The sequence below is a fragment of the Ochotona curzoniae genome, unplaced genomic scaffold, assembly GCF_017591425.1.
Source record: "Ochotona curzoniae isolate NIBS_2020 unplaced genomic scaffold, NIBS_Ocur_1.0 contig_2321, whole genome shotgun sequence".
NCBI classification, from domain to species: Eukaryota; Metazoa; Chordata; class Mammalia; order Lagomorpha; family Ochotonidae; genus Ochotona; species Ochotona curzoniae.
In genome coordinates this window covers 3,719,913-3,745,709 of record NW_024465421.1, presented here as the reverse complement: position 1 = coordinate 3,745,709, position 25,797 = coordinate 3,719,913, and the positions used below count along the sequence as shown (strand labels likewise).

At 46.4% G+C, this 25,797-nt stretch overlaps 1 protein-coding gene across 4 annotated transcripts in view; it reads left to right on the top strand.

The window, feature by feature from the left end:
- Positions 1–502: 502 nt before the first annotated feature.
- The window catches only part of AUTS2 (activator of transcription and developmental regulator AUTS2), a 1,065,184-nt gene continuing 1,039,889 nt past the window's right edge, over positions 503–25,797 (top strand). For all 4 annotated transcript variants that reach the window (XM_040972777.1, XM_040972778.1, XM_040972775.1 and 1 more), the window contains exon 1: positions 503–959. In XM_040972777.1, coding sequence (XP_040828711.1) covers positions 651–959 — 309 coding nt within the window. In that variant the 5' untranslated portion in view covers positions 503–650. The remainder of the gene's footprint in view (positions 960–25,797) is intronic.

The window sequence follows — 25,797 nt, the reverse complement described above, 5'->3', positions numbered from 1 at the left end:
GCCCACCCCCCCCCCGAGACCTTTTTCGGACCTTGCTTGGGGGGCTCGCCAAGCGGGGTGAGGAGGTGTGTGTGTGTGTGTGTGTGTGTGTAGGGTGGGGAGGACGCAGGCGTTTTCGGGGGGCGCGGCGGAGAATGGCCGCGGGGAGGGCTCCCCGGAGCCTCCCAGTCTCTTGATCAAAGCATTCCGCTATTCTGATTTATTGCCTGCTTGGTGAGTTTTTATTTTTTCTCTCTCTCTCTCTCTCTCCCTCTCTCCTCCCCTCTAAAGGAGACCTGTGTGTTCAGCCATTACTTTGCTCGGCGCTGCTCCCAGGCTCCTCCGACCCCTCGGTGCTGTGGGGGAGCCCCCCACTTGGGTTCCTCGCCTCTCGCCCTCGCTCCGCGTCCCTCCTCCCCTCTCTCCGCCCCTTCCCCCCCTTTTTATTTTTTCTTTCTCCGCTCTTTCTTCCCCCCCCCCCCTCCTCCTCTCTCTCCCTTCTTTCGGCCACCGCCGCCGGGGCGGAGGGAAGCCGTGAAGGGGGAGGGAGGACTCGGTGTCAATTTTGTGTGTGTGTGTGTGCGCGTGTGTGCGCGCGCGTGTGTGTGGCCGCGGCCGGAGCCTGTGGCGGGCGGGCGGCGAGCGGGGAAGACCCCGGCGCGGGCAGAGCCATGGATGGCCCGGCGCGGGGCCATGGACTCCGCAGAAAGCGGCGGTCGCGATCGCAGCGAGACCGGGAGAGGCGCTCCCGGGGCGGGCTCGGGGCAGGCGCGGCGGGCGGCGGCGGGGCCGGCCGGACCCGGGCGCCCTCGCTCGCCTCGTCGTCGGGCTCCGACAAGGAAGACAATGGGAAGCCCCCGTCCTCCGCCCCGTCCCGGCCCAGACCCCCGCGGAGGAAGCGGAGAGAGTCCACGTCGGCCGAAGAGGACATCATTGATGGATTTGCCATGACCAGCTTTGTCACTTTTGAAGCGCTGGAGGTAAGGGGGGGAACCCCCCTACCGCCCCCCGGGTTTCTCTTTATGCACGACCCCACTCGGCGGGCGCCTGCTTCTCGCGTTTCCTCCCCCTGCCGTGCACGGGGGCCGTCCGTCCGTCCGTCCGTCCGTCTGTCTGGGCCGAGGTTCTTTTTTTTTTTTTTTTGTGGGGGGCGGCGGGCAGGGGGGGCGGGGAGTAGGGGGCGCGGGCAGACAGGCAGGCAGCCTGCAGGAGGGAATCGCAGCCTTGCCTGGTCGCGTTTCCTCGTTCTCGCTCGCCTTTCCCCTGCGCCCCCTTGCCTGCACCCCCTCCCTTCCCAGCCGGTGGGCAGAGAGAAAGGGGTTCAGGCATGACAACAATGCGCCCCCCCCTTTTTCCTCGGATAGCTCTGCCCCCACTCCTTCCTCCCCTCCCTCCCCAATCATGGCTTCTTGGCTGGTCCAAGTGTCTTTGGTGGGTTTGGGGCGCCTGTAGACGGTCGTCTGTGTGCTCGGCACAGAGCCGTATGTCCGTGTGTGTGTCTGTGGAGTGTGGACTTGGCCTGGGTGTCCTCGGGACCGGAGGCTGTAGGGTTTTGTGGTGCCTTGGCCACCCCCTCCACCCCTTTTTTGTTTTATTTATTTATTTTTTGGTGAAGCTGGGGAAGGGGGCGTTTTCTCCTGGTTGGGAGAAAGGAGGGAGGGAGGAGGGGAGAGAGCAGAGGAGGAAAGGATGGAATAGCTTTCCTGTATTCTGTGTGGGCTCTGCTACAGAAGGGGTTAATGATAATATTAGCTATACACATGCAGATGCACATGTGTGTGTGTGTGTTTGTGTGTGTACACACGAGCAATTGAACTAAAGGACAGAAAAAAGGTGCAGTGTACAGGGTGAACTGGTGGGGAGGAAGGATAAATCCATCTGAAGGGCTTGTCACCAATTGTCCCCCACCCTTCTGAGCCATTGGCTCTGTGTGTGTGTGTGTGTGTGTGTGTGTGTGTGTGTGTGTGTGTGTGTGTGTGTGTGTTTATTCCTTGGGCACCTGCCGGCAGCCCTGATTCCCAGATGCACATTTTCCTGTCAGCTCTTGGGAGGGTGGGGGCAGCGAGGAGGGAGGGGGAGAAGACCGTCCAGGGGTTAGGAGGAAATTATTTTTGGCCTGGACACATCTGATTTGGTGCTAGGATTGGTCACTAGGCACTATAAAAGTAACCATCTCCTTTCCTCCCTGTCTCCACCCCCAGCGTGCACACACACACACACACACACACACTGAGGCTTTGAGATTCTGCAGAGTTGGTCCGGCTTTCTTAGGCACCAAAACCAAGATGTAAGTTGGTTTTTAGCCTCTGAGACATCTGATGTGATGGTTTGAGATCCCCGAAGGAAACTTTTTCCCTTTTCTTTTGGTTTTTGTTGTTGTTACAGTGTTGTCTCAGATGCTCAGACACAAGCTTTGTGAAATGATAGCTTAAATCTCATCGTGTAGGTTTAGATGTTTGATTCTGAGTATGTGTTTTGGTCTCAGGTTTAATATTTAAACAACAGCAACAACTCTTCCTGTCAGGGTTGCACTTTTCTGTTCCAGTTCCTTTTGGCTGGGCTGCTGCTGGTGATGATGGTAGTGGCTGGTGGTGGTGATGGTCTTGGTGGTGACCAGGGATTTTTAATGTTTGTGACCTGAATCAGTAACCTTTTGGTTCTAGGACTGGCACCTTATTTATTTATTTAGGCTATGATTTTGAGTGATGAGGCTGATCGCTTAGCGGGCTAATTCTGTGGCTTTCGCTCTGCCAAGGTGGGTGAGGAAAGTGTGATGGTGGCTTAGGGAAGTGCTGGGGAGAGCTGGTTACAAGTGGTTCTGCAGGGAGCAGGAAGGGCCTTCAGATTCCCTTGGAAGGGAGAGAAGTCACCTAGGTACATGTTTCTGATTACCCTTCGTGACTGGGCTGGGGGGGTGGGGGGATGCACATCTATCCCATTTGGCTTTTGCGAAAAAAACTTGCCCGTTATAGAACAACTTGGTTTTTAAACATGACCTAGTCCAGTATGTGCTGCTGCTAGCATTCCTTCCCTTGCTGTTAATATTTTTTTTTTGGCCTGCCACTTTTCTAGATTCAAGCCCAGGTTATTTGGGTTGTTTGAGTGTTAGACCGCCTTCACATCTGAATGTCCTGTGTGCCTCTAAGAGACTTTTTCAATTTATTTTAAAATGTTATAGAAAAATGTGAGCACACACATAGGTAGACAGAAAAGTGTAATGAATCTTACTGTAACCACCACCAACTTAAACCTCTTATTTCTTCTTTATCTGCTCGGTCCCCCCTCCCTCTGTGATGTGATCTCATCTGATAATATTTCCGTATGACTCTTGACTCGAAAATTTCCCAAAAAACCCCACTGAAAACCCCAGTGTCATTATCCTAAATAAATGACCAAGTTCGCTAATATCAAGTGTACTGTCAGTATTCACCTTTATGAAGTCCAAGTTTTATAGGAGAGCTATAAATAAACTCTTTCAGATTAAAACCAGTAGGAAATTTAAAACAATCGTCACCTATGTCTAGATGTTTGGGAGAAGATAGATATGTTTCCTGGTTATCTCACTGTGTCCACGCTGGGTGGTTAGAACACATGTGTGTAATGATTGTTCACACCTCTCGTGTTCCACTGTATTTAGTTTGGAAAATTCACCGAACTATCAAGAAATGTAAGAGCTTATTAGGAAATTGGCAACCAAGCCGTGAGCTGGGACACATATGTGTGTTTCAGGAGTGTTTGCAAATGTTAAGAATTAGTCTAGATGTTTAAGGGTTACCCAAAATGCGTACTGTCTTTTTGTGAGTTGCATTTAGAATTGAAAACAATTGTCACCATGTATTGTCAAGGCTGCTGCCAGGATGGTGTTGTGATGAGAAACCAGAAATACTGGCTTGCACGGCTAGGCTTTCTAGCTTACGGCAGCCCAGGGCAATAGCTGGCAGATTCTAGAAGCTTGTACTTTCAGTTCATATGGGCACACTGACTGATTTTGTCCTGAGTGGCTGACTTTGGACTTTGTGTTTAAAAACGATGCTCCTAATTCATCATGAAATATGCTGCTGTGACCAGTTCCGCTCTAGCCATACTTTGTTCTGAGACTTGTGTAAAACCAGTAAACTTGCGTCATGAGAACCTGCATTGTTAGGTTGGGTGTTCTTTGCAGTTGTTGCATTGTTAAGGTGGTGAAAGCCTTAGATTTTTACAGCCAGTGAAACTGGCTTAGGTAGTTTCATATTCTGCAGGGACACTTGACTTGAGTAATTGTGCCCTGCAGTTCAAGTGTGTCATTGTGAAGAGTCTCATGATAGAAGATAAGAGGATAGGTGAGGAGGCTAAAGTTGAACTTGGTGTTCTTCGCGTTATGCTGTGGAGGAGCAGAATTACTATTTGGATATGATATTGTTTATTTGGTTATTCTTAGAATGACAGGATAAGAGTATAGACCCTCAAACAGGCATGCCTAGTTCACAAATGACAAATGACAGTGCTGGGGACTCAGCTACCACCAGAGTATCCTGATTCATGACAGTTTGGCTTTCTGTTCTCTGTGTGTGTGTGTGTAGTTGTTTTTTGTTTTTTTTTTTTTTTTTTTTTAAATCAGGAAGCCATAGCTGAAAATATGACTTTGTAAATATTTTACTTATCTTTTGGGCATAGGTTTCTTAGAGCGGTCTCTTTTGCTACAGCTGATCCAAAGAAGCAAGGGGTATGGTTGGTGGGATTCGTGGTTGAGAGGGCCAGTGAAGGCCGTTACAGCCTTATGAAAATGAAGGCTCATTTCTGATGTGTCAGCCCAGGTCTTGGATGTGGTCATTATTTGCTGGCTGTGTTTTAGGTCTTACCCACACGACAGTGGTGTAAGTAGGCTGTATGGAATTGAATGTATTTCCAACAGTCCGTGTTAATAGGTTTCAATAATTTGTAATGATCAAATATCACTTAATCATTTTAAAAACTATATTAATTATACTCCTGGCATTAATCAGCATGTAACTATGGAGTGTTTAATACGTGCCAGGCACAGAAAAACACAGGCATTGTCTTGAAGGACTGTGCAGTTTAGTTGGCAAATCAGGTTCAACATCTATAAAACATAATTTTGAAGCAAGTGCTTGAATGCTTGCAATCAAGCTAAGAGCGATAGGCTTTCAGGCACCAGATAGTGGGATTTCAGGTGTTTGAGACATCTTCATGGAAGAGGTGAGGCCTCTGAGGATGAAGTGGTTTGGATAGGCAGGGGAAGTAGGGTACAAGGGGACCCTGTCAGAGGTGCAGTGACAGGGCACAGAAACGAACTCATGCAGGAGATGTGGGGTGATTAGGCAGGAGTGCTTGGTGAGGGTCGGGAGGTCTGGGGTGGCCTTCTAGCCAGTACTTTCCTTGAGAAGTAATTGCCTAGTGTAACAGCTTTTCTGTTGCAAGTAGTTGAACTAGCTCTTGAGCTGGAAGGGACCATTGCTTTTCAGGATGTCCAGGGGTGGTTCTCCAGGTCAAAGTGGAGTGAGCTACCTTCAAACAGATTTTGGGGCTTGATGGCTTGGACAGAGTTAATGCATGACTTGCTGTGCCAGAATAAAAGTCTTTATTACAGGGTTGGGAATTTTAAATATCAGATAAGGTACTGCAGTATCCCCTTTACTTACATTTCTTTGACCACAAGACACTTTTATTCTCATCTTTATCATCTGTAACACAGTGTGGAAACTGCTGGAAACGCACTCATAAAAATCCGTCCAGATTTTGGCATAGGGTGACCTGTGCCCCTGGGATGAGCGGGCTGAGGGTGGATGACCTGAAAGGCCCAGAGGCTGGTGTGGGCGGCTGTTGCTAAAGCAGAAACTGCAAGGGCAGGGTGAGGTGTAAATCCTGAGGGGAGACTCCTGCACCTTTTCCCCCTGCCTCCCTTGCTCCCTGGTGTCAGCCCTTTCACTGATCTTAGCATCTCCACCACGGGATGAGGATGGGCCAGTGATGCTCATTGCTAGCTCTTCTCCCTGCAAAAGCAGCCCAGTGGGTGCCGTCACACTGCTTTTCAGCCAATGTGTTTTATCCATCCTCGTTCCCTTCCAGGTTCCTTGTGTTGTTGCTTGTTAGCGACATGGAGAGGAGGGTTCTTGGAGGGAAGAAGCTGACATTGATGTTAAGACAAAGGTTTCAGATGATCTGCTCTTGCTAGCTGTGTGTGTGAAGTGCAAGTTCAGAAAGGGGTGGGACCTGGCTTCTGCTCTGACACAGCCAGGGAAAGCTGCGAAGCTGTTGGCTTTGTTGGGATGTTGGGTTTGGGACTGCTGAAGAGCGTGGGTATGTCCGGCAGTTCACTATTGAAAGTGCACAGGGTGATGAACTTAAGTATTCTGACCAGATTTCAGAATTTTATTCTACAAGACAGAAGATTTTTTTTTTTTTTGATGAGTGTTTATATGAGGGGAGGTCAAGGCTGTGATAGGATGACTCCACGAGCCTCGTGGGAGCTGTGGATTGTAACTGTTTCATCTTTAATTTTGGAAGTAGATATGATAGGAGTGAGTCAGTAAATGAAAAAAAAAATGAACCATGAAGTTAATGATTGGACTGTTGGATCCTGTGTGAGAGGTGTGTTTTCTAGCCCTCCCTGCTGAACAAGAGTTTAATAACAAGGAGACATAAACTCGTTTGGAGTGTTGAGGGTTTTGAGGACATTCCCAGACTACACAACAGTTGTGTGTACTGTCACAACTAGAGGGTGATTTTTTTTTTTTTGAGAGTGTTAGGAATAGAAATCAGGTTGCTCAACGGGAAACCTTTGGACAAATAGATCTTGCAGCACTTGCTGATGGAAGAGGTTGTGTCTGTATGCAGAGGAGGGTGCATTTCAATTTTAGCTCATCCTGTGTATAGGAATCACAATAGGCTCATGTAGCCTAATTTTGTAAAAGTGCCTCCTGCCATGTTTTTCTCTTTAAGAAGGAATATGTATATGTATATATATATTTTTTTTCTCAGGTTTACAATCACATTAACTGTGCTGTAGATTTGAGAAAAGATCTGGGAATGCAGTGGCAGGTATTTAAGAAAGTTCTGAAAGATTCAGGTTGATTTAAAAATCCTGGTAATTGAAGTTAGGGTGAGCCATATGTAATTTAAAGAGCAGTAGAAATAATTGGAGGACATTGTCAATTGAGACAGAGCTGTCTGTCTCAGAGAATCTATATTTGTTCCATATTGTGCATTCATTTTCTATGACATAGAACTTCACTGAGGGGCATGGTGAGACCCTAAGGATGTCTTCTCTCTTGTCAATGTGAGCTGTGTTCTTTCATTTCTTCTATGTATCAGACTTGGGGCTGAGGCTGGGCTGGGGGTGGGGCTGAGGCTGGGCTGAGGCTGAGGCTGAGTCTGGGGCTGAGGCTGGGGCTGGGCTGAGGCTGAGGCTGGGGCTGAGGCTGGGCTGGGCTGAGGCTGAGGCTGGGCTGGGCTGTTGCTGAGGCTGAGGCTGGGGCTGGGCTGGGCTGGGCTGGGCTGTTGCTGAGGCTGGGGCTGAGGCTGGGCTGGGCTGAGGCTGGGGCTGAGGCTGAGGCTGGGGCTGGGCTGGGCTGAGGCTGGGGCTGAGTCTGGGGCTGAGGCTGAGGCTGGGGCTGGGGCTGGGCTGGGGCTGGGGCTGGGCTGGGTTGAGGCTGGGCTGGGCTGAGGCTGGGGCTGGGCTGGGGCTGAGGCTGGGGCTGAGGCTGGGCTGGGCTGGGCTAGGCTGGGGCTGGTTGCTAGCTTTGTGCGTCTTGCTATGCTGTCAGTGAATATTAAAGACTAGGCCCTCTTTATACCTTTAGTATCTGAGGAAAGGAATGGGTTTCACACTGGCTGTGTCTGCTTGTTTAGGAAGGGACTAAACATTGCAGACTTCTGATGTCTTAGTCCTGTGGGATGGAGTCTTTTCAAGTCGTCCATTAGTGCGTATGGGGCCTCATCCTAGGGTTCGGTTAGAAGCCGTAGCCGCCCACCCACTGCTTGCCTCCCTCCTACCCCTCCCTCTCTTTCCTGAGGTGGAGCTCTCAAAGCTGTAAAGGCAGTTAGTGCAAGGTAATGGATTTGGGACGTTGTGAGTGAAATGTGGAGTTTTTCTCATTCCGAACTTTTGTTATTTACATTCCTGCAGTCTGGAGGTCTGTTCGTAGCGGTCAGTGTCAGCAGCGCTGTGAGGCTGAGTTGCTTGCTGCAGTTTTCTAGGCTGTTTGAGCTCTCTAATTGCTCGGTTCACTTCTGGATTCCAGTTAGGATTTGCCTGAACAAACATCACAAAGTACCAAGTACATACAGATATTTTTTTGAAAAGACTTCACTATAATTGTGGCCTGCTGCCCGCTGTACCTCCAGGTACCCTACCTCCTTGGTGCCTTCAGAGGCCTGCAGACACTCACATGACTCCATAAAATGGAGTCACAGAGAAGGGAAAAGCCCGCAGTTTGTAAGTCATGGAAAATGGCTTGTGCCGGATAGAATCCATTTTTTTTGGCAGAAAGTTTTCAAATTGTAAATACTGTGTGGTGGCTGCTCACTGAGGCACAGTTTGATTCTGGGTTAAATGGGTGAAATTTGATGCTTTCACACTGTGGCTAAATTATGAATGTGAGTCATTGCCAGGGTCAAGTTGTCATGGCGTGTGTATGATGTCCTTTTCCTTTCTCTTTTCCTCCCAGCTAACCCTCATTCCACCATAAAGCCTGTCTCGTTTCAGGGTCTGTGAAGTTTCAGAAGGCAGTGAGATTTTAGAATTTAACACAGGGAATTAAGTGCTTGTACTTCACTATTTCAGTTATTTCTCATGTTAAACCAAAGGTGACTTTTTTTTTTTTTTCTTAAGTTTGAGGTCTCTTTTTGTTTGTGCTTGCTGGTTCAACCTTGCCGTCTTGAGTGTTTCTCGGTAAATAGTTTTTCATAGATAAAAATGAAGCAGGAAGAGATACAAAAACCAGGGTAGTTGGATGTTGCATTGTCACTTCTTCTCCAGCCTCGCGGTAGAATTCCAGTGATCTGCATGAATTATCTGCGTACATGTTCAATTGGCGAGAACAAGAAAGGTTCTGAATTGCACTGAGACGTGATTTTCCATGGTTGAAGTGAAATTATACTTTTGGTAGGACAAGGGGAGAAGCAAGCATTTGGTATTGAACGTTGTTGCGTATTGCAGTTTGCTTCCTCGTTTGTTTTGGTGGTCATTTTAATTGTTAAAAATGCAGTTTTGAGATGAACCCACAGGGTTAAATCTATGGGAAGTATTGTCCTAACTTACACACCCTGACTTCGGATCAGTTTCACACCAGCCTTTGCTGGCTGATGTCATTTCTAAGCCCTGTGACATCCCAGCTGGTCCTCGGGGGTCTTTGGGAAAGTAGTTCCGTTTTGCAAGTGAAAACGCAGCCTGTGGGGATCATTGACCTGCTCAGGATAGCCCCGGGACCCAGAGGCTCTTTACTAACTTAGTGACGCCTGGAGACTTCACAGTGTGGGAGTGCCCCAGGGACTGAGCACCTGGGGCGGGGGACTTCTTCTTCTTCAAGTACAAATTAGGTTGAGACGCATTTCTAAGGCTTCCCAATCTCTCCAGGACACATTCTGATAGCCACGGATCATTAGGGATGTTTTAAAAGGGTTCTTTTTAGCCTGCGTTCTCCTCAGTGTATGATCCTGAAATTCATTGGCTTTTCTCTGTAAGTACCTTTGTATTTTTTAACTCCCCCCCAAACCCCTGGTTTCTCTTTAATGAAAGTGCTAAAGGGGGGGGGGGGAAAGGAAATATAAAGATAATGGTTTGAAGGTTTCTCCTTTTTAATATCAGTGGAAAGATAAAACAAGTATTGGGATATAGAAGAACCTTGAATGTGAGACACATAACATTTTAATGCATTTTTTTGGGGTGGGGGTTAAATAATTTTCTTTAACCTACCAACCCGGGGAAACTCGGAGCGATTTAACATTGGTGGCAGAACATACAAAACAAATGAACTTGGGGAGTATGACTGAACTGAACTTTTCTTCCCAAGAAATGCTCAGAACGTCAAACGCACATGATGTGTTGGCGGAGGTATCTTGCCTGCGTGTTGCTGAACCACGAAATTTATAACAACTGTTTGTCATGTGTGCGTATTTATAACCATTCATATAATGAAAAGTTTTCATGGGATTGTAATAACATATCAAGATGGATGTAATTAAAGCGGAGGCAGACTGACACCCTGAATTAAATGCAAACCGTTCACCAAGGATACCTGAGCATTGTGCCTTGCATACTGGCTGCAGGGGGCAGTGAGCCAAATATGCAAATCAGAAGACATTGATGAATTTCCCTGGGTAAGCATGTGGTTGCAAAGAACCTATTTTATTAATCTTTTATCAAGCGTTGTTTAGATTTGCAGCAGCAATGGAATGTATTAATTTGGCAGACCGAATAGCTTAGGACCAGAAAGTAGGAAATAATAAGGGGAAGACATGATTGATATGCTGTCCCATAAATAACACATGGCGACTGACAAAGGGGCTGAGTAATCTTTAGATCTTCGCTTGAAGTCATTAATGGAGTTGTTAAACCAGGATGTTTGAGTTGAACTTCAATCAGAGTGGCTCTGCCTCCCATTTAAAATGCAGGCCTCTCTGTAGTTACATTCTGAGGACTGATATGTTGACAAAATCGGCATGCATCGAATTTTTGTAAATTGGATCAAAGGCACCAGGGAAATGTTGCTGTTAAAAAAAAAAAACATAAAATCTGTCCTTTTTCCTCAAGTATGGTACTCCTCCTCTCTGCAAGGAAGCTGGGATTTTAGGAGAGCCAGACACTTTCGGTGGACTTTGCTCTCATTGAGAGACTTTTCTCCTGCCTGTGTTTCTGTGCTCCTGCAAGGAAGTGACTGTGAGATTTGCATTTTCCGTTCAGGTTTCGCACCTTGCTTGCCTGATGCATCCAGGAATAACTGGTGGTGATTTGAATCCGTCCCCATCATGCAGATTCCAGCGCTTAGTCTTCAAGTGCGCGTTAAGGAGGGCTTGTGGCCATGGAATATGGACTATGATTTCCACATCTGTTCCACTAGGGAGTCCAGGCATGTCACAGCCTCTTCAGAGCCATGGTGGTATAGACACCCTAGCTATAATCTTTCTATATGACAGTTGAGTTTTAAAATTGTAAGGGTGCCACAAAGCAGGGCTGTACTGTTATTAGGGAAGTTGGTGACATCTGTTTTATCTTGTTAACCAGGGAAGGAAAATGCTTTAATCGAAACATCTAATTATGCCCTCTCAACTGATGACACATTCTTTGCTAAAGTTTTGAAACTGGCCTGCATAGAAGAAGGAGGTGGTCTCTGCAGGAACTGAGAAGTACATGTAACTTTTTGTTGTTGTTGTTGTTGTTTTTGGAAAGTACTCCTCCTGAACTGGTTCTTGGTGATGGAAAGTTGCTTTGATTTTTTTTTTTTGTAAGTTGCCTTTATACTGAATATTGAAAAGGCGGTCTCCAGGAGTTGTCTAAAAGCAGCATGATTTTTTTTGTTTTTGTCATCCTCTGGCTCCCTTAGCATGTGAGCCCCGCAGAGGGAATTTGTATTTCCAGATGTGAGCTGCAGAGGCTGTGTGATGGCTGCGAGCCACCTGGGGAAGGAGCCCATGGTAATTGCAGGTGAGCGGCAGGGGGATGATTCAGCCAGCGTGCTTGGGAGGTACCATTTCACACCTGAGTACCAAAACCTGCTGTGTTGGCTGCGTTGTTTTAAAATGTTTTATTAGTCTTATATAGAAACAGACCAGATGGTTCCAGGTCACCATCAGTTGAAGGAATGTAACTGTTTTTAAATATTGAAGTGCACTGGGATCCGGGGATAGTTCCTATGTGTAAAAGCAGTTTTACACACGACTGCTAGAATCAGAAATTTTTTTTAAATTCGGAATATTTGCCCTGCTCCTGTTCCCTTGGTCGCTTTCTAAAGATTATAAGATATTTTGGCAAAGTAGCCTTTCACTTTTGAGTCACTGAAACTTTTAAACATATAAAGTAAAACCATCCTTTTCATTCCATGTGAAACCCAGGCTTAATTTCAACTGCAGCTACTACCTGTTTCCAGAATTACAGAGAACAAGAACAGCCCTGTGGATCATATAGATAATGTTGACGTTCATGTTAGGTCAGGGAAATGCTCTGTTTCTTGGTTTGGGGATATTTCACCTTCTGAAGTGATTTTTCCAATGGATTGAACTTTCAGGGCCAACTTAAAACAGATTTTCTAGGTTTTTTGAAGTGTTAATCATGACGTCATGCGCTCCATTGGGATCTGGTGGGAATATGACAGGATGTGCTTCATGTTTTCTTTGGGATGTGGTGGGAAGTTTGAGTGCTCTCCATTTTCTCCTGGTCTGTGACATCCCGTGTAGTGGCATACCGGGTGCCGCTGGGGAGTTGCGCCTGGAGCATTGGAGTCAGCGCCTTCTCCCTGTGTTCTGAACATCTCGTTTGATTTTCCCGTGTTTTCTTGCATTTTAACCCCTGTGCTCTCCCTGCAGACATCTTTCTGGGTGTGCTTGAAGCTCTCAGAATAACTGCTTTCTGTACTCCCCCGGTCGTAGGTACTGGGAGTGCTTACATGCAGTCCACCTGTTTCCATGAGAAACCCTTGTGGAACAGGAGGCTGCTTCTCACTCGTCTTTGCTCTGTGCTGAGTATTGTGCTTGCAGATGGGTGTGGTCACATGCACCTGTGCCGGGAGAAAAGGAATGAGACTTTGTAGTTGGAAAGACTGATACCCAGAGCGGTGAGGTCCTCTCTCCAAGGTCTGTAGGAGAGAGCTGTGAAATGCAGCCTTTTGTGCCTCCGATGAAACCTTGGGCTCCATGTACCATTCTAAAATAAATCTAGCCTAGAGGCGGGGACCGGGGAGAGATAAAGGGAGAGGGAACATGCTTCCATCTTTTGATTTAGTTCCCCCCAGAGCCCACAGCGACCTGGGCTGGGTGACGAAGCTCTAGCCGGGAGGTAGAAACTCAAGCCAGGTCTCTCCTGTGGGCTGTAGGGACTCAGTCACCTGAGCCCTGCGTGCAGCCACAAATCTGAGACAAGATTCTGTGTCCTGACCTCTGTGTGGTGGCACCTCAAGGCCAAGCACTCTTCTGTGTGCTTTTTTTCATTTTGTGAGAGAATCTCAAATGGGTTTCTCGTAGATCCTGTTTGTTTCTTGTTACAGCTCAAAATTGTATTGGTTACAAAGGATTTTCTAGGAATAATAATAGGGTTTTGGCAGGGGGTGGGGGCAGTGTATTGCCATCTTTAGCAAAGTCCTTTTTTAAAAAAAATTTTTTTTAAAGATTTTATTTTTATTTTTGTTGGAAAGGTGGATATACAGAGAGGAGAGACAGAGAGGAAGATCTTCCATCCGATGATTCACTCCCCAAGTGAGCGCAACAGCCTATTCTATGCCAATCTGAAGCCAGGAGCCTCTTCCAGGTCTCCCACGCGGGTGCAGGGTCCCAAAGCCTTGGGCTGTCCTCCACTGCTTTCCCAGGCCGCAGGCAGGGAGCTGGATGGGAAGCGGGGCCGCCGGGATTAGAACCAGCGCCCATATGGGATCCTGTGCGTGCAAGGCGAGGACCTTAACCACTACGCCATCGCGCCGGGCTCCTTTCTTTCTTTTTTTTTTTTTTTAAGGGTGGAAGTTACAGTTGGGTGGCTGCTGCTCAAATAGTGTAGTCTCTTGCTGCCTCATACCTTGCCAGTCTTTTCAATCCTTTTCTTATTAAGATCTGACTTTTTGCCAGATGGTACTAGCTGGGTAGACTTTAAGCCTTTGGAAAGGCCAGGGTTTCTGTTCTTTTCGTTGAGGTCTACTGTATTAGCAGTCCCTGTTCTGAACCCATGCACATACTTAAGTTCATTGAGTTCTTAAAACAGCCCTCTGGAACAAAAGTGTCAAATTGGAGAAAGAATTGGCACCCTTTCACAGTTTGCTGTGCAGCTAAGCCAAATTCTGCTATAGATTCCCAAGCATTTTATCTTGTCTGCTTTTAAAGTATTCCAAGAAGTGGCACTTCTCTCAGGAATCTATTCTGCCACAAAAGAGACCTCATTGCTAGAGCTTGGTTTCTTTTTCTTTTTCCTTTCTTTCCTTTTTTTTTTTTTTAAACTAATAGGCACTCTATTCTTCTTAGTGAAAGACCATTCTAAATAGCTCTTTGCTTTTGATATCTATATCTTGAAGATACCTGGTGACAAATAGTCCATTATTTCCTCTGTCATTGTTTCTTTCATTATTCTAAGCACATTTGCAAATTGTTCTTCCCCCGTTCCCTGCTCTGTCCTGTTGAGGTTTGTTTTTGCTACAAAGAATATGCTAATGACTGTGACTGTTAGATTCGCTTCTTATGGAAATCCCAACTGCATTTCCAGTACCAAGCCCCCTCCACATCTCTCCTGGGCTCAAAGTGGCCATCCCACAGTGTTCAGACCTGTTGAGACCATGGGGTATGGTATAAAGACAGGGACACATCCTTCAGGCATGTGTAGGTGCGTGTGAAGATCTGTTAAGCTAAACGCTTCTCTGAAGAGGCTCTCCGCTTGAAGAGAGGCAGCCGTTGGTTCACATCTTCTGGCTCTTGAAATGCTTCCATGAGCAGTTATCTTTTAGCACATCCAAAATGGAAATACAGCAGAGTTTTGTTTTGATAGATTGTCATTATAGGGGAGCCCCACGTCGAAAGCATGTCCTCCGAAATTGAACTGTATCTATAAAAGTCTAGTGTAATCAGAACCACACCTTCAAATTCAGGGTTTCAAAGGTGATGTCTTACGCTTTCATTTTATGTATTTGTAAAATGCAAGTTTTATATTACCTCGAGGGCCTGTCTCAAGTTGTAAACTCGTAGGTTGGGAACTGTGTATGTTTAACTTTGCCTCGTGCCATTCCTTGTCCCGCTGGCGATTTTCATGAAGAGAGCCGTGTGTCGTTTCCTCCAGGACAGTGGGCATCCTCTGATTGTGGTTCATGGGGGCATGTGTCTTCAGCGTTCTGCTTGCAGATTCCTGCATCCACTGCCCGCATTTCAGTTGGACTTCTTCATTCATTTTCGTGTGTCGTACCTGGGATTAGGGACAAAGACATATGTATGCTCAGCCTGATTGGCAAATGACATTGTTGAAATACAGCCCATATGGCCATTGTAAAATGGTTAGCACTGCGTCTAATTGCTTTCCCAATGATGTGCGTTGTCATTACTCCCATCTTCCGAGAAGCGCTTCCCAGCATGCTGACAGCAGTGGCGTCGTTAGGAGACATACGGACATGCAAAGGCATTCGGATATCTTTAGTGTAAGGAGTAGATTCCAGTGTTAGAGCATGGGTCACTGCCATGCCTTGAATCGGTGATTTTTGCTCAGTTCAGCATTGCTGTATTGGAGGATGGAGATTTGCAGGCATTCGCTTTGCTGAGTATATTTTCCATGTTACTTGCAAGTGTGAGAAGATGATTTAGTTGTGCCTTAGTCCTCATCACAGTATTGTAGCCAGTTGGTTTTGTAAGAGTATTTTTAACCCTTATTTGTGCTTTGTACAGAGTTCTTTTCTTTTTAAAGATGAATTTGTTTTATTTGAAAGGCAGAGTTATGGAGACGCTTACATCACCTGGTTCACGTCCCAAAAGGCCGCAGAGGCCGGAGCTGGGTCAGGCTGAAGGCAGGGGCTTCATCTGAGTCTGCCATGTGGGTGCCAGGAGTCCAGTTTGATGGGTCATCTTCCACTGCTTTCCTGGGTGCATTAGCCAGAACCTGGATCAGAAGTGGAGGAGCTGCGACTCCAGCCTCTGTCTGTTTTGGATGCCAGTGTCAAGAGTGCTGGCTTAGCTGGCTTAGCTTGCCACACCACAGCACAGGTCCCAAGTTATTTTCTAGGATACTGCTTTAATCTTTTTTTTTTTTAAAGATTTATTTTATTTTTATTGGAAAGTCAGATGTACAGAGAGGAGGAGAGACAGAGAGGAAGATCTTCTATCCATTGATTCACTCTCCAAGTTGGCACAGTGTCTGGAACTGAGCCAATCCAAAGCCAGGAGCCAGGAACTTCCTCCGGATCTCCCATGCGGATGCAGGGTCCCAAGGCTTTGGGCTGTCCTGGACTGTCTTCCCAGGCCAGAAGCAGGGAGCTAGGTGGGAAGCAGGGCTGCTGGGATAAGAACCGGTGCCCATGTGGGATTCTGGCGCATGCAAAGTGAGGACTTTAGCCGCTAGGCCACCTCGCTGGGCTCCAATACTGCTTTAATCTTGACTTTCCTGAATATGAATCTAAGGAGGGTCAAGCCAGGGATTATATTAGCTGGGATCCTGCTGAAGTAGCAGAGTCAGAAACCACCATGTTGCCCAGATTTGCGTTTTCGTCTGTATAGTAGGTGTCTCTACTCAAACCCCAGTATGCTTCCCACTAGAAGTAGGTTGTTGGCAGTTTTGAGATTCAAAGCATAGGAGATTCCCCACTCCGCAGTCTGCATCCCACTCTGTAGTTGGAATTGTTTTCCAGCTCTGCCTGGCTGTGCACATATTGGGGATGTAAGAATCCAGGAGATGGTGTTCCTTGTTTTGTGCCTGCGAGTGACTAAGAAGCGACAATTACAGAATGCAGTCATTCACCAGAGGTAATGTTATGGAGTCCAAAAGAAGCGATGTGAACATAGAGACTTCCAGAAAGTTAAAGATTTAGGACATCATTTTGGAAACCAAAAAGGGACAGCTGAGCGAAATCCTGACCTCATTCAACCAAATCTCCATCTTGGGCTATTTCATGTGTTAGGATGAGATCTTCTTTGGGAGGAAAAAGAAATGACTGTTGGTGGCTTCTTTGTGCCGGGCAGGCACTGCTCTAGACCTGGGCACACTGTAGTAAGAGAGGCATGGACCTGCTCCGGAGTTCACCTCCTGCTTATTTAGCAGTAAATAGATCCATGAATATGTTGAGTAGGGAAGGGGAGTTTATAAAGCAGAAGGTAGTTTGTGTGTGCTTATGTGCTATTTTGTTGCGGCTGCTTTCCGTAAGACTTCTCTAAGGGGGCAGTACTCGAGCAGAAACCTAAAGGCAGTAAAGGAGGCAGACACGTGAATAGTCAGAGGGAGAGCACTGAAGAAGGAGCAAAGGTGAAGGCTTCCAGGGAGGGGTGGCTGGTTGGGTGAGTATCTTGTAGATGGAGGGATGAGGGTGCATCGGATGGAGCGAGAGAGCAGGGGATGTGTGTCTCCTTTGCTGTTTTTAGGTATGTTTGTATGCTTTCTCCTGAACAGCAACTTCAAGAATGTACAGAGTTCAATGTCCAATCAACACAAACTGGAAAACAGCTTTGTTTGTTCTTGTCAGAATCTCCTACCATTTGGAAACTTTTTTTTTTTTTCTTTTAAATCTGAGAAGGGTGGTGGATGGAGAGGAGAGGAAGAGGGAAGGCCGCAGGCTTCCATCTGGGTGATTGGAATCCTAGTACTTGAACCAGCGTCTGCTGCCTCCCAGGGTACACCTAACGGAGCTGGCACTCCAACCCGGGCAGCCTGTGGAAGGCAAATGTCTCAACTTGGTGGTGTCTTAAGTTCTCTATCCCAGTGTCCATCGTGGAGCCTAATTTTAGAGATGTCAGCTGCTCACAATTATCAAAGGCTTGCTGGGTGTGATGTTGCTTTCAGTGGGCTGTCACCTTCAAGTCGGTAACAATACTGTTATTATTTCAGAGATGGGGAAGCCGGTGCTCAGGGGCACGGAGCAGTGAGGTCAGCAAGTTAGTAGGTTGAGGAGTCAACATTGGAACCCAGACACTGCCTTTTTGACTTCTCTAGCTAACCCTAGCCCTGCAAATAAGCTTCCCACATTTCCATTTCAAGAAGGCGCAGGAGCCAAAGCCCTGAGAGTGCTATTGTCTTGTCACAACCCACTACTGTGACTGTAAATATTTGGTTCTGTACAGGATTTCACAGCTTCTGGCTTAGTCCTGGCAACCCTGCTGATTTGGGATGAATTGCTGGTTAAGCAGATAGATACCTCTGGTCTTTCAGAATTGACATTCTTCAGACGTCCACAGCAGTGTGAGTACAGCGTTTTTAAAGGACCTGTACTGTAAAATGTGTCCTAGGATGCAGGTCAGCATTTTCAAGTAAGCAGGCTTAATTGAATTGGTCTTGACGTCTTCCCCCAGCGAAGTAATCACCCCATACACCAGCGCTGTTTGTGATCCATGGGAAAGCAAAGTCATGTCTCAGTACTTGTACTGTGGAAGACCAGTATCCTGTGAGGTTGCTGTAACATCTGCTTGTAGAAAAATGTGTTTATATGTATGTAAGTGAATATGAGACTGAAGTGTTTTATAAATATGAAATGATGTAAAGCATAACAGAGCCAACACCCATTAGCCACAAACATCCTTGAAAAACCTTAACATTTTACCATATTTACAGAAAACATAATTTGTGTGTGTGTGTGTGTGTGTGTGTGTGTGTGTGTTCTATTTGAAGAAGAACTTTCTGGTAAGCTTTAAAGCTTGCAATTCTCATTAGAATGCCTTGGGGAGTATTTAAAAGCCCCCATACCTGACAGAGAGGGGGCTGAAGCTCCCACTCCTACTTGAGGAGGTCTGAAAGCCCCCTGGGGGATTCTGGGTAGAGAGCCACTGCTTTTGAAGGATGTGTTCGTTTTGTCTTCACTGGGTTCTCCCAGATGTTCCTGCCTTGGTTTCTCATGTTGCTGTTGTCATTCTTGCACATTTTGCTGGAGCTTCTGAGGGGTCGGGTATCGGAGAGTTCCTCTCTGACAAATGGAGGACACTTGTGTCTGCCCTGAGGCTTAGAGTACCTCAGAAGCATTGGGTTCCTAACTCTTTAAAGTGTTTGGGTGAAAGGAAAAGTGTAGAGTTACCTTGAGGGCATCAGGTTTCTCTTAGAAACTCTGGGTGTGTGGTGACAGTTGGGGTCTTTTCGGCCTACATCACAGTGTTGTCAGTGAGACACATGGTCAAATGTGCCCTGCTGTCCGAGTGGTTATTTGTCTGCCCATAAATCTGTGATCATGACATTGGAAGTGCCCTCCGCTGTGGATTCTGCAGAGCCTAATTCTGCATGAGTTGAGCCCCTTGCCACACTTCCAGCAGACGGGGAGCCCTGTGGCAATTAAGGAAGTGTTCTTTGCCTAATATGGTTTAAATTAAGTTTTTTTTTTTTTTTTTTAATTCTGAGGGCTTGGATTACAAATGCCTTCGTGATTGTGAATGTGTTTCTTTAAGACAGGTTAAGCACTGGAGCACTTAAGGTTTGCAGGGACTTTTGGAATCAGTGGAATTTTAGTTTATTAGCAGCTTAGCACGATGAAAATGAGGCCCAGTTACAGTCTAAGCCTAGGAAAGATGTTGAGGAAACAGTTATGCTGGATTCTTTCACAGCGCCAAGCGGAATCCCCGAGTCCACGTCTGTGCACATACACTGGAGGAAAGAAGAGTGCAAAAAATAAAAGTTTTATTCTGAGGGCTCTCTGCTGGACAGGGTCATCAGACTACTTTCATTGGAAAGACATCATCAGAGGCGAAGCTGAACTTGGTTGCACTTGTCCACAGGGAATTGGACACTGATGAGTAATGAGTAAAAACACCGCTGGACTTTGGGCTGGAAGGATGCCCTGCAGGCAGTTTTGGAGGGGGGAGTCAAATAAAATGAATCCTGAGAAGGGATGGTTTTAGGGGGAAAAACTTCGTGAAGGAAAATGTTAGAGCTTTTGGAATAAATGGAGGAAGAAAGCAGTGGTTGATTTGCATTCTTTTCTGGATTCTCATCTTTGTCACACGTGGTTGTTGATTAAAGAGAAGGGAAAAATTCCACTGTTTCAAGAATTCTTTATATCGTTGAGCTTTGAAAAAAGTAATTAAAAGGCAAGAATATGTTATTCCTTCACCGTTTAGATTCCTACAGTAGATTATAAATACATTATTTTAAAATTTTGTTTGATGTGGAGAAGAGATGCCTTCCATTTTCCAGGTACTGACTGGTTCATTGTCCAAATGTCCAGGCAGAAGCCAGGAGCCGGAAGGCAGTCAGGGCCTCTCGTTTGGCTGGCAGGGAGCCATCATCTGCGACTTCTCAAGGTGCGCATGAATGCAACCTGGAAGCTGAATAAGAAGTAGAGGAGTTGTTGGGATATGGGATCCGGTGCATACAGCATCCTAACTGTTGTGCCAAGTGCCTGTTCCCTAAAACAGATTTTGACTTAAGGGGATAGGAAGACAGGAAAAAGAGTTGTATTTTCAGTCCGGAGATGGGTACGCTCTCTTCCGTGGGCTCATCTGCTGGCTTTTGACATCTGTGGGTACCTAGGGACAGTGTGTGTAGGTGAACACAGTGCTTGTGCACTGGCGTGCGTTCCCGGGTTTGGGCATAAGGGCAAGTACTGCTTAGTGTTCATAGAGGGAAGATTTTAGCAGAACTTCATGTTAGACAGTCAAAGGATCTCTTTGTTTCTCCCTTGATGAGAAATCACTAGATACGGAAGTGCTTAATTATTTGCAAGCATTGCTTCGCCGCCAGCACAGTGTTTATGCACTGGAGATGGCAGAAGCTGGCATTGATTGATTGCTTACCATGTGTCATTTGGACAGGGTAAGTCATGTAAGCACTGTGCAGGTGCCTATGAGGTAGGCGTTCTGACCATCCCTCCTTTGCATGGAAGAGTTTTTGCCCATGGTCAAGCAGTTGTGTCGGTGGCGGAGTCTGTGCATTCTCGTTCCACCTCTGGCTTGAGTCACTACATAACGCTTCTTGAAATGTGTGTGTGTGTGTGTGTGTGTGTGTGTGCCTGTGTGTGGCCTGATGCCTGATGTTGTTTTACTGCGGCCTTCATCCTTTCCCTCACTGTCAACTTTTCCATAGATGACTTCAGAGGTCACAAATACACCTTAGGTTGGCACCTTTTTATAGATGAGAAAGCAGATCTAGAAAAATGATGTTATGTAATTGTTCTGTATGACTTGGTGAGTTGGTGGTAGGAAAAAAGGATGTAGAGCCCAGGTTTTGTAATATATAGGTCACTGCTTTTCCCACTGCACTGTGTTCTTTCCATTAAAAATATTTTAAACATTTAACTGAACTAAAAATTTATAAACTTAATTTGTGTCACCTGTACTCTTGTGGATGCTCTTGATTAAAATAGCTAGGTACTGCATGATTTTGCCCTCGAGAGGAGGGTGGTAGACATTTTAGAAATTTAACTGATTTGCCTCTGGGGTTATCTGACCTACTCCTGAGGATGTATTTCCAGTCTTCGGTAGGCTTACTTAGAAAGTGGAGGGACAGCACTTAGAAGAAGATCTGTTTTCAGTTTGCGTGGTCAGTGCACTCCAGGAAGTGCTTGCTTTACTTTAAGATTCTTCACTTTAGACACAACCAGATTAAAAAATAAATAAAATAAAAGGTTTAAGTGTAATCCTTCCTTTGTGACTGTCTGGCATAGATTTTAGAACACAAGCAAGAACCACCTTGATTTTTGGTATTTCAGAGTTCCCACCTTGGGACTTCTTGTTCTTGGTTGTTTTGGTTTTTGGTCCCCTGATTCCTTTTGTTGTAACCTCTTTCCTTGGTTAATGCTTTGTTTAAAAACAAGTGCTGTGGTGTTCTAAAACAAATTATCCTGCAGGCTTCCTGATTGTTCTCTCAGATGAAAGACCCCAGGGTGGTGCTCTTTCCATCTTTGAATTGCAAAAGTTCGGTTTACTTTCTAGCTGGCAACACTGATTCATGTGGTTATCTAAACTAGGGAATGTGACTTTGAAAGGGGAAATGTGGATTGGATTTGACCCTTCAAAGGGCTCTAATGTGAACCTGCCCTTTAATGGGTAGTTTTCTTTGGGGATTAGAAACTGTGGGCTCAGGTTTGTCTTCGAGTTTGTAGCTAAATGACTTTGGTCTGGTCGTTAAACCTCTGGAAATCTAAACTCTCCACCACACAATAATGATGATGAAAATAAGAACAGGCTCCCAGACTGTTCTGTGCGAAGCACGTGTTCACATATTGCCCATGACCCGGAATCCCATGTGGCTATAGACAAGTAATTTGATTTCACAGTTTCTATTCTTAAAATTTGCAGGATAGGATTCCCAGTAGGAGTTACATAGTGATTATAGCATATCAGCTTCCTTTTAGGAGAGAGATTATAACTGTGAGAAAAATATTCATGAGCGCCTTGACCGAGTATTTTTATATGTGGTGAGAGAACGGTTAGTTTTCACCCCACAGCAAAACTTTCATAAATAATTCCACTTTTTTTTTTTTTTTTTTTGGCACTCAGGTTCTGTATGGAGAATCAGAACCGGGTGGGTTTCGGGCTGTTTCCAGTCGTGTTTTATGCAGTGCTGTCCGATCTGCAAATCACCTCCGAGAGCGTTTGTTAAATCTACAGAACCCCAGGCCCTGTCCCTGATCTACTTAAAAAGTTAAACCCTCTTCTGTGAATCTTCCACCTCCCAACCCCATTCCCCCCTTTTGAAAGAGGCTCCCCAGGAGTTCTTTCACTTTATGTGTATGGAAGCTTTGGAATCACTATTAAAAAAAAAACACTTTTTTTTTTTTTTGGAATGTTTCCATGGGACTGGAGTAAGGGTGGTAGTTTAAAGTATTTAATTTTGGGGCCACTGTTGTGGTGTAGTAGGTAAAAGCTGCTGCCTGGTGTGCCGACATTCTATATGGAGTTTGGTTGGATTCTTGGCTACTCTCCTTGCAGTCCAGCCCTCTCCTAATGGCCTGGGAAAGTAACAGAGGATGGCCCAAGAGCTGGGATCCCTGAACTAGCGCGGGAGACACAGAAGAAGCTCCTGGCTTCAGACAGTCTCAGCCTTCATTGCTGTAGCCACCTAGGGAGTGAACCAATGGGTAGAAGGCTCTCTCTGCTTCTCTCTCCCTCTGACTTTCGGATTAATAGTATTTTTAAAAACATTTATTAATTTATTGGAAAGGCATATATACAGAGAAAGAGATACAGAAAGATCTTCCGTCTGCTGCTTCACTCCCTAAGTGGCTACATCAGCCTGGGCTGAGGCAGTCTGAAGCCAGGAGCCAGGAGCTTCTTCTGCATGTCCCACCTGGGAGCAGGGTCCCAGGTCCTTAGGCCATCCTCCACTGCTTTCCCAGATCACAAGCAGGGAGCTGGATGGGAAGTGGAGTAGCCGGAACATGATCTGGCACCCATATGGGATCCTGGCACATGCAGGGCGAGGATTTAACCACTAGGCTTTTGCATTGTAGCCTAAAAACAGCTCTTAATTTCTATGCTATGATACCATTTCTGAAAACCACTCTGAAGTGCTTCCCCACGCACCTTGTTGCCCAGGTACAGAGAGAACATTGGCCGAAACTTTTGACTACATTCCTCAAGTTTCCCCTGGCATCACTCCCCTCCCCCAAATTCCAACAAATTACAAGTATGTGAAAAACCTGATAAAATAAGGAACAGGTGAAAATAACATTCTGTCTTTTTGCACTAGGTGCACCTTGTGTTTGTAAGTTTTTGGTGATGTGACGTCTGTGGTGTTGGTCTGGGTGTTAACGTAGCCTTAAGTCGGTTTCTGACAGCGCCGCTTGATGGTCGTAGCGTGTATCAACACTGTACTCTTAAGTTCTATCTTGTCTGACATCTCGTTCTCTGAGAATATTCCCACAATCGTTTTGGAAAATCCTCCAGGACAGATTTCCAGGTGTGGCGGTCAGTCTTGTCGTGACTGCCCAGGTACCTTGGCCAAGCTGTTTCAAGTGACTGCCTAGTGCATGCCAGGAGGTACTTGCTGGTTCACGGGCAGGAGTTCCTTCCTGCTGCCTGCTTGTCCTCGAATCGCCTCTCTGAATGTTGTAGGCAACAGTAATGGAGGGTTGGTTCTGCCGATGCCCCGTACCCCACTTTCTCTTTTAGGTGGAAGAATCTCTCAACTGGTAGTGGGAGAAGTTCCAGCAGTGTGTGTATGTGTGTTGTTGCTGGAAAGGGACCTGGAGCGGGCCCTGTGCTTGGGTCTTGTGCAGGTGTGAGGAGTGAGCTGGCCACAGCCCTTGGCAGTGATGGCTGATAGCTGTGTGCCCACAGCTGCACATGTGGTCCTCGCTGGCAGGCCTGGGTGCTCTGTGCCTGCTAAGAGCTGGTCCCCTTCCGTGCCTTTGCTCACACTCCCCGGTCTTGGTGAGCCCCACCGTCGACTAAATAGGTGACAAGGCTCCAATCACCGTGCTCCGAATGGCTTTCCATCTTTTCAAAAGTACACCAGAGGCTTGTTTTGTCACAGTACATTGATTAAATAAATATTCCGGCGTGCACAAAGGGGCTGAAATCGGTTACAGCGCTCTGTAGCTATCTGTCCGTGAGTAGCAGAGGAACTCCTGCCTGTTCTCGCCCTCTGCCTCCCTCTCTGTGCTCTCCAGCACACAGATTCTCAAAGGTGCCAGGAGCAGATGAATGAGCTGACCCCTGCTTTCAGACGTGTGTGAAGCCGGAGGGTGCTGTCACGCCTGCCGTCGGGGCAGTGCCCAAGGTGTAGGGATGATAGGAGAAGCCCAAGTGGTTCAGATGAGAAGAGTCTTTTCTTGCTTTGGGGCTGTCGGACCTTTCTCTCTGACCTTCAACTGTTAGCAGAGGTGGACTCGGGAAGGTGTTTCCAATTAGCTAGGCTCACTTGGAGAGGAAGAGGGTGTCCCTGGCCTTGAAGTAGTTCTGTGTCTGCTGTCAGGTGTGGCTGCCACAGCGCACCGCCCCCCCCCCCCACGTGAGATACCATCTCCTTGTGTTTATTTACAAGATGCTTTCAATTGGCGGTTGCTGGAGAGACAGCTCATTGGGCAGAATGATGGGAATTGTGCCATTGGAGGTACTGGCAGGTTTCCTTTCGTGTGTGTGTGTGTGTATTTGGGGGGAGTTGCATGAGGACATGAGGGTTCAGGGCTGGTTAGAAGAGCATGTGGCTAAAAGACACCGCTGATTTAGGAAGTGTTATTTGGAATCATCTGCATGTCAGCTTTAAGCACTTGAGTAATGATTGCTATACCGTATAGAGCGTTAGAGAAGGCTCCTGGCGCGGGCGGTGGGAACCGGTGGAGTGGGAAAAGAAAGGACGACAGTGTAGTGTAACGTAGGAAGTTAGGGTTATGCAGAAGCGCTGTGAACATTATTTTGGTGCGAAGGAAGTGGCATGCAGAAAGTGTGACTTAAGGAAGGTGTTGACACGTTAGCAGCTCCTAACATCTGCTGAGGATGGGAGGAACCCCCTTTGACGGAAATGAGATGGGTGCCCCTGTGCAGCTGTGACATTAAGAAAAAAAAAAAAAAAAAAAGCTCAAGAAACCTTGGAGCCTTGTGGATGTCAGAGATGCAGCCAGGGAAACGGTTGGAACAGGTAAAGCGAAATCTCTTAGTGCGGGTCTCTTCCGACCGACTGTGGGTAATTAGTCGGAAATGACATTAACCTGAGTTTAATTGTAATTTTGCATAGTAACAACATACCAGCTGTTCACTGTATTTACTGGTGGTGTGATTTAGTATTTTTTTTTTCTGTCTTTGAAGTTCCGGTTTACTGTTTGTGTTTTCATGGTCGCGTAAAGCCGTTTCTGTCAGTTGTGCCTCAGTGGTTGAAGGCGTCTGTGCTTTTGGTTGGCTGATCACTTTGTTTTTTTGTTTGTTTGTTTGTTTGTTTTTTCAAAGATGATGCTAGAATTCTGCTGATACAAGCGTGGATGACTGTAAACCCTGTTGTGTTTCAGGCTCCTCTGTAAGGCGTTAGCTGACTATATAAATAATATGGATAATTCCTGGCCTATCAAAGGTGCTCAAAATATC